The 15,374-nt window shown below is 39.5% G+C and overlaps 3 protein-coding genes across 8 annotated transcripts in view; 1 reads left to right on the top strand and 2 right to left on the bottom strand.

The window, feature by feature from the left end:
• Positions 1–3,893, bottom strand: part of pip5k1ca (phosphatidylinositol-4-phosphate 5-kinase, type I, gamma a) — a 52,620-nt gene extending 48,727 nt beyond the window's left edge. For 2 of the 3 annotated variants that reach the window (XM_082525522.1, XM_082525523.1), the window contains exon 1: positions 3,486–3,893. In XM_082525522.1, the coding sequence (XP_082381648.1) occupies positions 3,486–3,618 (133 nt within the window). In that variant the 5' untranslated portion in view covers positions 3,619–3,893. The remainder of the gene's footprint in view (positions 1–3,485) is intronic. The other variant, XM_082525524.1, reaches the window with a different exon arrangement.
• Positions 3,894–4,961: 1,068 nt separating this feature from the next.
• Positions 4,962–15,272, bottom strand: gpx4a (glutathione peroxidase 4a). Of its 3 annotated transcripts, none has more exons than XM_082525529.1 (7): positions 15,206–15,272; positions 7,344–7,438; positions 7,100–7,244; positions 6,385–6,536; positions 6,115–6,139; positions 5,854–5,913; positions 4,962–5,663 (listed from the first exon to the last, which is right to left on the bottom strand). In XM_082525529.1, exons 1-7 carry the CDS (start codon positions 15,227–15,229, stop codon positions 5,631–5,633), a joined length of 534 nt encoding a protein of 177 aa, XP_082381655.1. In that variant the 5' UTR covers positions 15,230–15,272; the 3' UTR covers positions 4,962–5,630. The 3 variants fall into 3 exon arrangements, with proteins under 3 accessions (XP_082381655.1, XP_082381653.1, XP_082381654.1); XM_082525527.1 differs by lacking the exon at positions 15,206–15,272 and adding an exon at positions 9,832–10,010; XM_082525528.1 differs by lacking the exon at positions 15,206–15,272 and adding an exon at positions 7,628–7,996.
• Positions 10,137–15,167, top strand: polr2eb (RNA polymerase II, I and III subunit E, b). 2 transcript variants are annotated; one of them, XM_082525526.1, is made up of 8 exons: positions 10,318–10,518; positions 12,287–12,461; positions 13,749–13,864; positions 13,960–14,040; positions 14,140–14,198; positions 14,288–14,366; positions 14,731–14,799; positions 15,027–15,167. In XM_082525526.1, exons 1-7 carry the CDS (start codon positions 10,462–10,464, stop codon positions 14,794–14,796), a joined length of 633 nt encoding a protein of 210 aa, XP_082381652.1. In that variant the 5' UTR covers positions 10,318–10,461; the 3' UTR covers positions 14,797–14,799; positions 15,027–15,167. The 2 variants fall into 2 exon arrangements, with proteins under 2 accessions (XP_082381651.1, XP_082381652.1); XM_082525525.1 differs by having other exon boundaries at positions 10,137–10,518; positions 13,960–14,198.
• Positions 15,273–15,374: the final 102 nt, after the last annotated feature.

The raw sequence follows: 15,374 nt of genomic DNA, 5'->3' as shown, positions 1-15,374 counted from the left end.
GAAGCGAACAGAGAAAAACAGACAAGGGCGAGGACTGATGGATAGTGGCAAATGAGTGGCTGAGCTGAGGTGAGGGAATCACAGAGGAGGTAGATGAGCTGTGGCTCACTCTGGAGAAGCGAGGAAGGAGAGGAGACTGTCTCTGAGGATGAAGCCGAGTGCGAGGAGAAGATAAGTGAGACGAATGCTGCCATTGTGCTGAAAGTAGACTACGGGGACAAATTACAACGGCCAGAAGACGTGATGCTTCAAATGGGAATAAATGCTCAGACAGCTATTTAACAGCCAGCTGTGACTCCCACACAACGCTGTATTCACACATTGCAGAGCAACCCGCAATTACGCATTTGCAGGATCTGACGTAAACCGAGAGAGCTCACGTTGATCAGCATCCAACACCATAAAGAGCCAATCAGAATCAAGCTGAACCTTTACAGCTGACATTTCAATTAATCATTATTTATGCGAACTGAATCGTTTCTGCTGTGAATATCCACTAAAAAAACCTAACACCCTGCTGTGAGGGTCATATGAAATTGTTATTGCACATGACTCGTCTTTAATGGACTTTTGCTTTTAGACCCACTCACTTGTCAGATGTTGCAAGGAAGTCAAAGTACGATCAGCACCTACCCTTCCCTGTTGCGGGGCTTTGGCCAGTGACGCTTTGTATCAGTGCACACATTAAATCTTAGGTTGCAAGACAGCAAGAAATGGATTAACATTATACACGATGCTATAAAAACAAGAGAACTGAGGGGGAAATAATCGCATTTTTACACGCGAGGCTCCACGACTCTGAGGGATGACCAATAACACTGAGTGAGCGTGCAGTAGTGGTCTATTTGTTTGCTTTGCTGCTGCACTTAATAATTTTAGAACCATTTATCAAATGACAGATTAGGTGTGCTTACTGAACCACTGCACAGAATTTAGGTGTTCTGGGAAATGTGGGATTTCCTTTTATTTAATTCATGCTCAAAGCAGAAAAATCACTTTTCCTGTGTTTCTGTCCTACCTTTCTCCAGCATCCTTCTCTTTTACACCATCCCTTTGCATGTCCTTCTTCACCATGGCCAAGCTCGAGCTGCCTCTCTGACATACTCATTTCTAATCCTGTCCATTCTGGTCTTCATCTCTGCCACTTCTAGCTCGGCCTCCTGTCTTTTTCTCAGCGCCACCGTCTCCAAACCATACATCACAACAGATCTCGCTACCATCTTGTAAACCTTCCCTTTCACTCTTGCTGTTTTTCTGTCAGAAATCATCCGTGACACTCGTCTCCATCCACTCCACCCCGCCTGCGCTCTCTTACTCACGGATGGTGATATTCCTATGCAAGCAAACAAAAGCAGCAACACGGGGAACGAAAAGGAGTGAGATCAAGTCTATACGCCCTACAGTATGTCAGCAATAATATCGTTTTCCTGGTTATTTAAAGGTCAAGAAGTTCCTCGCAAGAAAGCATAGACAGGTGAATGCCAAATTGTCAACTATGAAATATTCAGCAGGGCAGAGCTCTGTTAAATATCTCCTAAACACTATTAATGCACACAAGGCCTTTGTAAACCTTATGCTTTCCAATGCATGCGAGTAGCCAGTAACTGAGCAGAACAGAGTAAATGAAACACACACCATCTGCAGTCGGGGGCACCTGGATTCCATTTTCCTCCTCTGATAAATTTAAGCTCGACTACTAACCCTCAGCAGACAGTCTCTTTGATTCACAAGCCTATTCTCTGTGGAGGTGCTGAACTCTTGTCAAAGTCAGAACCTTTCTCATCAGTGAGAAGAAAACCCCCCCAGAACTGTGATGTACAGTGTGCAAGACCAGTGAATGCAACATGACTGGTGGCTGTTAGACACAAGGGCTGAACACACAGCTAAAAGCAGCTTCACATGGTCGCAAAGAAGATTTTATAATGGAAATGATGAATCCTGAACATGCAGAGAAAACATCAGCTTGAATGAACACTATTAAAAAGGACGAACTATGTTGTGTGGTCCCTTTATTATTCACTTTTGCGAGTTTGTTAACTCTGTTTAGCTCTCCCCACTGTCTGCCACTTCCTTCACTGCAAACTAGTTAATATTTGTTCACTTTACCCTCATTTATATAATAAGTGGCACCATTATGACTCATAAAGGTGTGACTCTAGGATGTCAATATGTTGGACACATATTGGACAAAACAGAGATCTAAGAACGCCTGCTTTTCACTTATACGTGTGTAACAAATCCCCTAAAAGTCAACCACAAATGGTGTAAAGAAAGTAGCAACTGCTCTAATACACCCGTTCTGAAAAGGGTCCTTACACCACCAAACCTTTTCGCACAGCTGTGGGGGTATTGTAGTGATCAACTGTAGGGGGGCTGTTGGTGTGATTTTCACTGCAGCTAGAGTGCACACAGGAAAATTCCACCATGGCACCACTACGGCACAAGTGTGCAACAGTAAAGCTGGGGCTGAGAAACCTGGCTGTAGTGAGGTGACTCTGGAAATTGTTCTTTACATCACAAAGATAATATATTTCTTTCTGAATATAATACTGTGCTATATAAGGCAGGGCGCTGACATTTTAGCATAGACAAGGTTGTTGATAAGAGCATATATAACTGGATATTGTATTTGCAGAATGCAACATTTTGCAAATTTCTGGATGGTTTGAAGGTCACGTGTCTTTAGATTTCTATGCTCAAATGTCTGACCCCAGAAAAGTGTTATTATTGATACACATAGGCTTAAATTCTATCAGCTGATATGTACATAGTTCCCTGGACATTTTAAATCTAATAATAATTAAATATTAATTATATCTATAAACTTACTACCAATGGGCCTTTTTTTGAGGTGTCATTGCAGGACCACCACGGGTGTAAACGGCCAAATCAGTGGTGGTCTGATTGCATTTAGTTGCTTCATACTATTCATGCATTATCGGGACTTCCTCAGACACTGGTGCACTATTGCAAGGCTTTTACACCCTTTAACTGGTGTCTAGCCTGTTAGTCAACTGTAGTGGCTCCAGTTTGCTCAACCTTCCTTCTCCTTAATAAATTACTGGTTCCAGTAAGTGCCAAGATGGTGACAAATAAGCAAATTAATGTTTAGGTGCTCAAAGCTGGCCATGTGAAGTAATGAGAAACCTTGACTTCACACCTGTCTGCTTTTATGAACCAAAAATATTAACAACTTTATCATCAGCCATGCAACACTTGTATTTGTCCGTGTGCTGGCTGCTCATAGTTGCACTTGTATAAATGTACCTACCCTACACAGTTTGCAGTAACGCATGCAGTATGTACAGCACTTAACTTCACCTGAGCCCCATCCATTCAGCTTAGTTAGCCACTAGCCTAGCTTATTAATTCCTTGCTAGCAGAGATGAGTCGGGACTTTCTGGTTACGGTAGCAGCAGTAAAGCCGCGAGGGAAAATGGATGGAGGGACGATGAGAATGGCTTATGAGATATGTGGAAAAATACCCATGTCTGCGGCGTCCATCCCGTAGCTAACTCCCACAACCGTGTCCCCATCATCGGATGCTGCGGCCCCGGACAGCGGGCTCCCTTCCCTGGCCTCCGACAGCCCGACCGCTCCCTCGGCTGCTGCTTCCATTCAGCCTCCCGGAGGAAAAAACAGGCAAGCCCCTCCGAATGAAAGACCCACAGCGACGGCGCGATCCCGGTGGAGGGAAAGAGGATCGGGTCGTTTGATGTGTAACAGTAGTCAAACGGAGGAATATGCGACAGCTATCCGCGACGGTCCCTTCATCTGTGCAGTGTTTCCTCACGACAGCAGCCCACAGTCTGCTTCTTCCAGCTCCTCTGCACTGCACTTGCTGCTGCTGCTGAGCCGCTGCCGCCTGGTTTTGTACTGATGGGCCCTGTGACTCCCTCTGCAGGACTCTGAGTGAACTGCAAGAAGGAGATTTGACTGAGCAGTTGCATAACATTTCAGGGCTCTTGTTTTTTGTTTTTTTTTTTGATGGGGCTCAGTATGTTTCTGTTATACGTTTAACTTATTTAATTTACTTATCCAGATGACATACTTTGTGGACGTATGGAAACATCCAGGAGTTTTAAATCTTAGAGAGTCAGATAATGCCTGAGAAATGGAGAACAAATGTACTGGTGCAGATTTTCAAGAACAGGGTTGATTTGTACAGTTTTAGTAATTACACAGGGATAAAGATAATGAGCCATACCATGAAGATTTGTGAAAGCAATACAGATGTGAGATTTGCTTTGAGAGTGTTGATGGAGAGAAGGTCACAAGGTAATGTGTCTTTGTGGATCTAGGAGTGGTAGGAGTGACAAATGGGTACCTTTGCAAGGAGTAGAAGTAATAAATTTATAATGTATGAATTTATAAGATTAATAATGAACACATCAGAAGGATATATCAGGTTGAGCTGTAAGAGACAAAGTTGTAGAGGAAAGGCTGAGATGGTTTGGGCATGTGCAAAAGACGGATAATGGATATGTTGGATGAAGCATGTTTAATATGAAGCTGCTATGAAAGAGGAAAAGAGGAAGACCACAGAAAAAAATCATTGGATGAAGTGAAGGAGGAAGGTGCTAGGAATAGGGTGAGAAGCAGATTATCTGCTGCAGTGAGTAGAAGACGATACTTAATAATAAAGAGTCTCAGAGAAGCTTAGAAATAAATAAGTTAACAGTCTTTTAAATAAAATCTGGGTGACATTTTTTTAGGTTTTTGCAAGGATGAACTTACTGTGTCAAGATGTAAGATTTTCACTTATTATTACACAGAATTAGATCACAATGATATTATCAGGTTATATAGAAATAATTTTTAAAAATATCAGAAAAACACAGAGAAAGAAAAATAGTAATGATATTTTTTGTGTGGTGTAATAATGTTCCTGTTTCCCCTGCTCCCCTACAAATAGCGCCAACATCGATATAAGGAATTAATGATCCAGGCTACTTCCAAGATTCAATTTTTTCCGAGTTCTTTATTTGTTCTATATGTCATCATTGTTATTTTTAGGACAGCCTATAGGGTAAACTGCTCTGTCCACACTTTCTGAACAATACTGTGTTGAACAATTTCAAGCTCTAGTGCTCACTTCTTAAAGACTTTCTGACTCAGAAATGAATACATTTTCAGCTGAAATCCTTTTTAATTGCTCCTGTTACACAAAAGAAAAGATCCTTGTGCACATGAATGATCAAGATGTATCTGTTCCTCAGTACCAACACCTCAAAACCCCATAAAAACCCCAACACTTTTGTTTTAATCACAGACAATAAAAGTTACACACAAAAATATAACAGGAACAAATCTTAGTATATTTTATGATGAAAACAATGCCCAACATTAAGGTGCTGAATGATGCTCTATTAATGGGTTCCCCGTCGTTCTCTCCATAGAACTCTATGACTATAAGCTCGGTCGCCTTCCCAGCAGGTTTGCACGCCATTTACATCAGGTCTGCCCTGCCTGCGATGCAGGTTGATGAACAGACCGTCACTGGTCTGGGATGGACTGAAACTATATCCACCGGTGCTTGGAGAGGCAGAGAAATGTGAGAAAAAAAGACTACTGGAAACACAAAATCAAGTGGATGTAAGTAAGCACGGTTTCAGGCATCTCTTAGAGGTTTAAAGGTATTTGGGAAGATCCTTTTCCACCACCTGGAAGGAAAGCGAGAGTTGCATGGACTTCAGTTGCATGTCTATACACAGGGGTGATAAAGTTACACGTACTACAAACATCTCTTGTTGTTACTGAAAGCACAGCAGAGCTCATCACGGGGTGAGCAGTAATCACACAGACACATGAGCAATGAACATCTGACAGAATAACCAAAGATTTTGTACGTACACTTGGATCATCCAAGGGTCCATATCTCTTCACCACCTGACCCTCTCTATTGATCAAAAACTAAACACAAAAGAAAATAAATGAATAATTATAACACATTTTTTTTGCATATAAAAGCTTGTTCCATTAATTGTTCCATACTCTCTAAAATTATCCTTTATACTTTATACTGTTTTTCAAATATTCAGTATTTTATATTTTATAATATTTTAGCCCTGTTGACATAAAAATGTTTTAAAAATAAACCGTAATAAAACGTACCTTAGTGAAATTCCACTTGATGCTACTGCAGAAATAAACATTAAAATGTGTTAGAAAACCACTAATCACTCTCATTCAGTCAGCATTGGAATAAAAAATGCTGTTAATCAATAACTACCGGTAATTTAAATGATATGACTGATTATTGTTCAAATTCAGTTGTACACATTTTAAACAGATGACTGTACGCATTATGTCTGATCCAAACAAGCTTTTAAGATACTTTTTGAGCATATAACTGTGACCCAGATTCATTCATTCACAACTTACTTTCCAAACAAGCCCTTCCCGTTAGGCTGCTCCTTCAGCCACTTCCACAGAGGATGAGCGTTTTGCCCATTCACCTCGATCTTGCTGAACATATCAAACCGAGCCTGGAACGTGTCTGCAAACTGCCTGATTTGAGTTTCATTGCCCGGCTCCTAAAAGTAAATAGTATTAAAAGTATTAAAGTCTCTAACTGCTCTCAGTGGCCTGCATATGACAAATTATATATAATGGCAACAAAATAGTCGACTTAAAACAGCAGCTTCTTGAATTTGACATAATCTTAAAATGTGGCCTAGTTTCTTTCAAAAACAAGCCATCTTTCGGACTAGTAGTGAGAAAAATGCCAAATTATCCATTGTGGTGTTTATGCAACTACAATTTATGCACATGATTACACACTTAATGAAATTATGAATGTTTTAGATATTAAAAAAACATTTCAGGAGATCTTATGCAAAAATTATAAAGGTTTCACACTGGCTAAAATTTCACTTATACAGTTTTTTTCTGTAAAACATTTAAAAAGTTATTGTCTATCTGTTAACAATACAACAAGACTTTCCACCATTTGTTTTTAGACCTGAAGTAACCTCTTGGGTGAGAGGTGAAACGTCTTTACAGATCTCCAGTTATCCATGACCTGGATAACTGATAACTTACACAAACAAATCTCATTAAATGTTGCAATAAAAAAAACAACTAATGTTTTACATACCTGGTTCCCAAACTGGTTGGAAGGGAAGGCAAGGATGCTTAAACCTCTCTCAGCGTACTTGGCGTGCAACTGAGTAAACTGAGAGTAGTTTACTGGGGTTTTACCTCATTTAGAGGCTACGTTGGTGATGATGACAACATTCCCCCTGAATACACACACACACACACGTGCACACACATTTGTTTAGTGATAAGAGGTTTATAATTGTAATAGGAGGTTTTAACAAAATGACAGAGAAATTTACCTGTATTTTTCAAGGGAAACCACGTTGCCATCAATATCCGTTGCTGAAAAGTTATAAATGGATGTTGCCCTCTGCCATTCCTCTAATGGGGTAGACTGGGGAAAAAAACAATAAGTAGTTAGAACACCGTGTTATTTCCAAAACTCCACAGCCTATCAGATGCGAAGAATTAATTTTAAAAAGAAAATGTAATGAAAATAAACATAAATCTAAGGAGAGCAAAAGCAAAGGTTAGCCCTCAAACGCAAAAGTAATGTTTCAGTCCTAATCCCGTTGTTTCTTACCATAGCCGACTGCAGGACAGAGAGGAGGACTGTGCACCCTATCAGGCGCATGGCTGCCCTACTTAGCTCCTCGGTCTCTAAAAGTATCACCGCTGAACTTCTGTCTCTGTACTGAGAAAACTCACGTTCTACAGTGCTTTTGTAAAGCAAAACCAGGTGATCATTAACTAAACTGATAGGCTGTGATTGTCCAGTACCTCCCTCTGTGCTGCTGATTCAGTAAAGCCTGATCACAAAAGCATGTGTGCTGCAGTCCACAGTTCACAACTTAGTCCGTGTAGAGCAAAGAGCAACGGTCAGAAGAAAAACCAAAGCTCATTATGCATTGTGTTTAGTATCCGAGTGAAAAACTGGTGATTTGCAGCAGATATAAACTTCTATATTACCCTAAAAAGGCTGGATTTCTCTCTTTCTATTGTAGTGAGAAAAAACACTTTTTAAAATTTTGAATTCACATCAATCAGCTTTAAGATTATTACATTTTTCACATTTTGAATGGAAGATGTGAAGACGAATCAGAGCCAGCTGCTTCAATCACTGCTGCTTTTTATCTCAGTATGCAAAGAGTACCAAAAATATACATTTTACAACAAAAAAAATAACAGTAACAGTGATTATCCCGATTGAATAACAGTTGCTGAGTTTTGCCTGTTTACGTGTGTAGCACAGGTTGCTTTGAGTCACTGTTACACAATCTCTTTATATTCTAGTGTGAAATTAGAAACCAAGTTTTATGGAGAATTATTTTGTGCATCAATAATCTCTCAATATTTTTTTAATATAATTGCCAGTGCTGTTAATCCAAAGCAATTAAAGAACTAATGTGTCTATTTTGAAATAAAAGGGTTGAAAACAGTTATCTTGCCTGTTTTGTAAGGGTCCAATGGTCCATGAGCCATTACAAAACGGCTACGCGAGCTAAGCATAGAAACCTTTGACAAAAACATTCAAAAGAAATGAGTTTGGCAAAAAAACTTCTTTTCTTTGTTCTGATATTTTCACATTTGCATTAGGCTTAGACAAGATTATGGTTTAAATGCACCCATTCAACAATGCTAACTATGTCATTACATGAGAGCCTGCTTTTTCCCACCACAAAGTTTATAAGCAAACTTGAAACTTTATGCTGGGAAAAAAACATTCTACCAAATAATCATAATCTCAGACAACAAGAGCAGAATTGTTACAAAACTGGTGATTATGTTTTGAGAGCTGGAGTGGAAGAGCTAAGCAGAACATTGCGCCACAAAATAAGAGATGAGGCAACATTTTGCTGTGATTTTCAGTAGTAAATATTATTTTGTCCAGGCAAGTGTGCAGGAAATTCAGATCTTGATCAAATTTAAACTACAGTGTTTCATTTAAGAAATAGTGTGTAGTCATAAAGTTTTAGTTTTGTCAGTTTGGACTGATGAGGCTTGGGTGCATATTTCTTTATTACAACTCAGGAGGTCTGCATGACCTCAGTAAACAAGTTTCATTAAGTGTTGAGCCTTGAATTGTAATTCCTCTTTTAGCTTTTCTAAATGTTGCCCTGATAAAGAGTAAAACACCAAAACTCTTGAAAACTAAATTGAAAGTAGCAAATCCAATGTGGAAGCTAACTCATAATTACACTGAAAATAATAGCAGTCAAATAAAATGTAATAATAATAATAAAAAGAAAATGAACTCTGTTCTTTCTCCACTTTTTCTCCACCACTAATATAAACTGATGCTGAAAGCAAACTTTTATTCTTTAATCATAAAACATCAGCTACAATAAAAAAACATGGCCGGGTGTTGTGTCGATACAGAAGTGCCTCTCTGTCTGTCCTGATGATAAGCCTATCAGCTGACACCAGCAGCCAGAGTGGGAGCACAAACATCCGGTGTCAAAAACAGCACTTATAATGTATTTTTTTTTCCACCCTCTAAATTCAGTGGAAAGGTATGTCTTTAACTGTGCGGGAAAAAGCAGAGGGAGGGAAGGATTTGCGAACTTTGTGGGCGTCCGTCCGTGTCACGTGTGTTAATCAAAGCCCACCACAAACACGCAGAGCATCTTGGGTAACAGCCATCGTTGTTTACGTGAAAAATGGATTAACGATATTATTACAGCAGTAAAAAAAAAAAAGCGTGTTACATGAAATTGTGTTACACACAGTGGAAATCACAGACGTCACTCAAAAGCATGCAGATTAAATGGTTGAGGTTTACGTTACCGTTGTGGTTAATACAAAGTACAACACCGTCGCCAGTAGTGCCACAGAGCTCGCTACAGCCCCAGTTGCTAAAATAACATAAAATGGCCTCATTTTGTTTTAAAAAGAGGACAAATTTACCACCGTGAACCTCAGCTGCAGACTCCGCCCTGCGGCGTGTTGTGAAACAGCGGAGGGCGGTGGCCTCAGAGACCAGAGGAGGGAGAAGGGACACTACTTTTATTATTATTATTATTATTATTATTATTATTATTATTATTATTAACTGAGGAGGTTGTTTCTGTTTTTCATCAAAAGTCCGTGTGTTCCGTTATCGTCTATTATCAAAGGCTTCAAGTTCAAAAAGTATAAATCCCTTTTCTATGTGAAAGACCTTCCTTTCGGCAAACTGTGGGAGAAGAGTTATGTGTAAAAGTTTTGTAACAAAAAACAAACAAACAAAAAAAAACAACCCCAAAACAAACAAACCCTCGATTGCTGTGCGTCATCCCAAGGCGCCCAGCCTACGTCACTAGCCTGTATCGGAAGACGAAAGCGTGCGTCGTGTATGTCTGTGCCTAAGAGTGGGACATTCATTGAAAAATAATAAATTTAAATTAAATCTAGAGTATACACACGGTTTGAGACGAGATGGATGACGAGGAGGAAACATACAGGCTTTGGAAAATCCGCAAAACAATCATGCAGGTAGGTTACATTTGTGTGTTTGTTTGTTATTAGCTTAGCATTTAGCTTTCTTTAACTTAAGAGTCGAAATCAGCGGCTCACTTCAGGAAGGTAGCCTTGTTTACTGATTTACTTAACACATTAGAATAGCTAAGGAGAGCAGAGCATCATCGATTCCGACCAAGCACAGTAAAATGATGCTGCTGTGGAGCTCATAATTCGCGGTTCTGGTATTATTACAGTTTAATGACAGTACTAATGAGCGTCAGAGGCGTATTTAGTATTTTCCCCTTTGTATTTTCAGTTTTCAGTCACAGTTTATGTAATTTTGGAAACGATTTGGAAAAGATCGAGGTTTGGATTATAAACCCTTTTCCGAGTTCAGTTTGTACATCCTCTCTTTGTATTTCATTCCCTCCCACCTGAGATACTAAGCGGATCTGTTCCTCATACGTTAGCCGTCATTTTAAAGCAGTCTCAGTGCAACATGATGGGTTTCTGAACTACATCATCATAGCGTTGTTTTTGGAAGCCTGTTCTCCTCATCTATCATATGAGGAGAACATTGTGGGCGTGGGTTGTGATAGTTTCATCACACAGTTCGTAATCTTTAATTTATTTCTTTATGAGTTAAAAAAGGAACACATATTTGCCTTCTTGGCATGATTTGCATTATTTGGCAATTTGTTTTTTATTGTGCTATATGCTCGATAAAGCCCACTGTATCCCTGATTGTCATAGCATACATTTTTACCGCTGTGCAGATGACACCCAACTATGAAGCCAGATAACACACACAAATGAATTAAACTGCAGGATTTGATCCTGGATGATCTCTAATTTTTTGCTTCTAAATTCAGATAAAAGTGAGGTTACTGTACTCTGCCCTAAAAGTCTCAGAAATGCAGTATCTAATCAGATTCTTACTCTGGATGGCATTGCCTTGGCCTCCAGTGACACTGTGAGGAATCTTAGTCTTTTTTGGTCCAGAATATGTCCTTAAATGTGTATATTAAACAAACACAAAGGACTGCTTTCGTCCATGTGTGCAATATCGCTAAAATCAGAAACATCCTGTCTCACAGTGATGCTGAAAAACTAGTTAATGCTGGCCTATTGCTATTCGTTGTCAGGATGTCCTATAAACTCCCTGAAAAGCATTCACTTGATCTAAAATGCTGCAGCGGTAGAAAGACTAACGGATTTACAGACAGGTGGGCCTTATTCTGAGGAAATAGTCTCTGTTGTGCCTATTTTTTATAATAGCAGCAGTTTGTTGTCCATTCAGAGTCCTCATTGATGGTATTCCCAGAAGTTTAAAGCAAGACACTCTCTTTACCTCCTCACCCCCTAGTTCCAGTGGTCTGAGCGCCCTTCTCTGTTGCCTGAAACCAGTGATGATTTCCTTTGTTTTTGTTTTTTTAATGTTCGTGGAGAGGCTCTGCACTTCATCTCTATAGACAACCCCGTTCCCATTTGAGATGAGTCCTAAAACAGTTGTGTCGTCAGCAGATTTTATGATCATGAAGATCTGGCATCTTCCCTAGATCTGTTGTCTCTGTATGCATACTGATCTGGGTCGAAGGCGGTGGTCTTCAGGCTGGTTTTGATGGTGGTATATCCTCACTGGGATCTCATCCGGGCCAGCAGCTTTCCTAGCATTGGCTGCCCTGAGGGCCTGCTTCACTTCATGTCATGAGAAAAACCCACAGTCTGCTCAAAACTAGTTTAGATTTTTTGTTTGTTTGTTTTTAATTTGCCTTTTTAATATTTTCCTTTACACTCACAGCTCTGCCATGATAGAGGATATCTGGTGACACAGGATGAGTTGGACCAGACACTGGAAGAGTTCAAGAGTCAGTTTGGAGACAAGCCCAGTGAGGGGCGTCCCCGACGTACAGATCTCACCGTCCTGGTGGCACACAATGATGATCCCACAGACCAGATGTTCGTTTTCTTTCCTGGTAGGCGTATTCCTAATATTATAGTTTGTAATGAGTCCAGTCCTTAAAAAAGCCAAAACCACACCTTGTTTGTTTTTTTGTCCTTGAAAACTGTAAAATCTGTGCTGCCTAAAGAGGTTTTCCTCATTCCCACAAAAGAAACTCACCAATAACAAGCAACTACCAATAGCCCACCACTGCAATAAAGATATTTTTTGATCATTTTTGGGGGGGTGGGGGCTTTATTTATTTTGTTTTGTTTGCCAGACTAACAATTAGGGCCATGTGTACTTGGAGAATAATATAGTTTTTGTAGTTTTGCTTCTCTACAACACTTTGATGGTTTCAAAAGTCACTCAGGGTGTGATCGAAGTGCAGAATTTCAGATTTAATTCAAGGTTTTACAAAAGTATTTCTCACCTGTGTTTAGGAATTATAGCCTTCTGTTAAGTGTAACCAGTGGTTTACAGATTGTTGTAAATTCTCTCTATTTACATTCACTCGTTTCCATGGAAATTAGTGTGAAGTCATATCACTTTAATTGTCGCTTTTATTCTCTAAGGCGTTGCTGAGTTGGCCAGTTTATTCCTTACTTTAAGAATGCACCAGATTGTCCATTTAGCCAGTCGTGAAGTTTTTATTGTTGCTCCAATGGTTTTATTTATTTAATCATACGTATGTATATATGTATGTGTGTATATATGTATATATATTATACATATATATGTATTTAGTTTACTTTCTTCACTTGCACTGAATATATTAAGAGTTCCAGTGAGTACTTCAGCACAAGTTCAGCACTTTAAAAGAACTCCAAGTGATTTAAAGTCTTGGAGAGCTCCTCCTCAAAAGCATCAATGCCTCACCTGAATTTTTCACTTGGGGAAGAGACCAAAGTCACAGAGAGCCAAATCTGAGAAGTAAGTCAGGTGAGGAGCAATGATTGTGCTCTGTGCAGGTTCTATCATAGTCTCTAATTTCTAAACCAAATTTAGGAATGACTCTCCACATGACATTTGAGTCAGTTTGACACATTTATTCCTCACCTAATGGTGAAATTGTAACACACTCCAACAACTGATCAGACCAAGTCTTCAAGGTGGAAATAACAGGAGTGCTGGGAATCGTGCAGCGCTTCATAAGGAGAAGACTTTGAAGGGATTAGCAGTAAAGCTGTTTAATGACACCTGCACTAATTTACATTTGTAAAAACGTGTGTTTATGAGCATGTTTGTTTATCTTTGTATGTTACTTGTAGGTATATAATTTCATAAAATCTCACCCTTTTTTTTTTCAATTTCTTTTCAGAGGAGCCCAAAGTTGGTATCAAGACAATTAAGATGTACTGTCAGAGGATGCAGGAGGAGAACATCACACGGGCAATCATTGTTGTTCAGATGGGCATGACACCCTCAGCAAAACAGGTAAACATCAGTTTAAAGCAAACGTGATAAAAAGGGAAAGGTTTTTCTCTCGAAATGGATGCGGCAGTGATTGTAAATATACAAATCCCTCACAGTCTCTAGTCGACATGGCACCCAAATATATACTGGAGCAGTTTCTACAGCAGGAGCTGCTGATTAACATCACAGAGCACGAGGTAAGCATCATACTGTCCTCTATATTAAAATCTTTATTTTCAAGTAAGCCTGCAGCGTGTTGTACATTTCTGTATTTGCATTTCTCGCCTGTCTTTCAGCTTGTACCAGAGCACATCGTCATGACAAAAGAGGAAGTGACTGAACTTCTGGCAAGATAGTATCCTTGCACTTTGCGCTGCATGACAGTAAATTAGTTTAGAAGCGTTGAGGTTTGTACACTCGTTGCCCTTAACAATATTACCTCAGTAAATTAAAAGAAAGCCAGCTGCCAAGGATCCAGGCCGGGGACCCTGTGGCTCGTTACTTTGGCTTAAAAAGAGGACAGGTAAGAAATCTTAGAAACTATCATAACTGACAGAATTCAAGAAAATGTGACTAAAGAGGTTTAACTTTTTGCAAGAAATGTTTTGAAACTATGTGCGGGGTTTGTTCTGAAACCTGTGAGACTCGTGATCAACCTGAAACCGGTTTGACATTTGGGGGTATTTAAATTATTTGAACGGTCCCTTTATGCAAACACAAAAACAATGTGTCTTCTTTTAAAAGCATGAGAGGGATTCATTCATTCATTAAGGATGAGACAGCACTATTTTTATCACTTTTTTTTTTTTTTCCCATCGCACTGATAGACAGCGCTGTGGCAATATATATAAAAAAAAAAAGCTGCCATTTTGTATCTGCTGTTCCAGGTAGTGAAGATCATCAGACCCAGTGAAACAGCTGGGCGGTACATCACATACAGACTGGTCCAATGACAGGTATGTGCTTCTTTTTACATAACAGCTGAAAAAGAAACGAAGCGATAAAAAGTGCGTAGCAGCTCCTCAAGTTTTAATGTTCTTGGGTTTTGTGTGTTTCCTGAGAATAAGGAAGTATTAAACCACAACATACAAACAGAATTTAAAATGCTTTCGGTGCATCTCCGGTCTAAACATTCAAAACAAACTTGAATGATGCTGTAAATTTTCTTTGTTCTGTTTTCTAGTTATTCTCCCTGATCAACGTTTAAGGACCAGTGAAGGAATCTCAGCACGACAGCTTTGGTTATTCATTGTTCAATTATCACCCTGCTTGTATCTTTGACCTGAATTACTGATTTTGTAAAATAAATGATTCAAAATTGAAATGTGCCGTTTTACACTAAGCAACGATTAAGACTCTTACCTTTTTTTTCCTCTTGAATGCCATGTTACTCTTGTTGCTGCTGCTGCTGCTATCGTAGACCTACTTTTGATACCAGTCTCTGCTAACTGAGCCTCAGAGGTTACCGCCTACTGTATTCAACACTTCCTCCAGTTCCCTCGCCCCATTGAGTGCCAGGAGTGACAAAATG

Source organism: Aulonocara stuartgranti, assembly GCF_965226115.1.
Source record: "Aulonocara stuartgranti genome assembly, chromosome: 23".
In the NCBI taxonomy this organism is placed as follows: domain Eukaryota; kingdom Metazoa; phylum Chordata; class Actinopteri; order Cichliformes; family Cichlidae; genus Aulonocara; species Aulonocara stuartgranti.
Note: the sequence above shows the minus strand (reverse complement) of the source record. Positions and strands in the feature narration are given on the sequence as shown.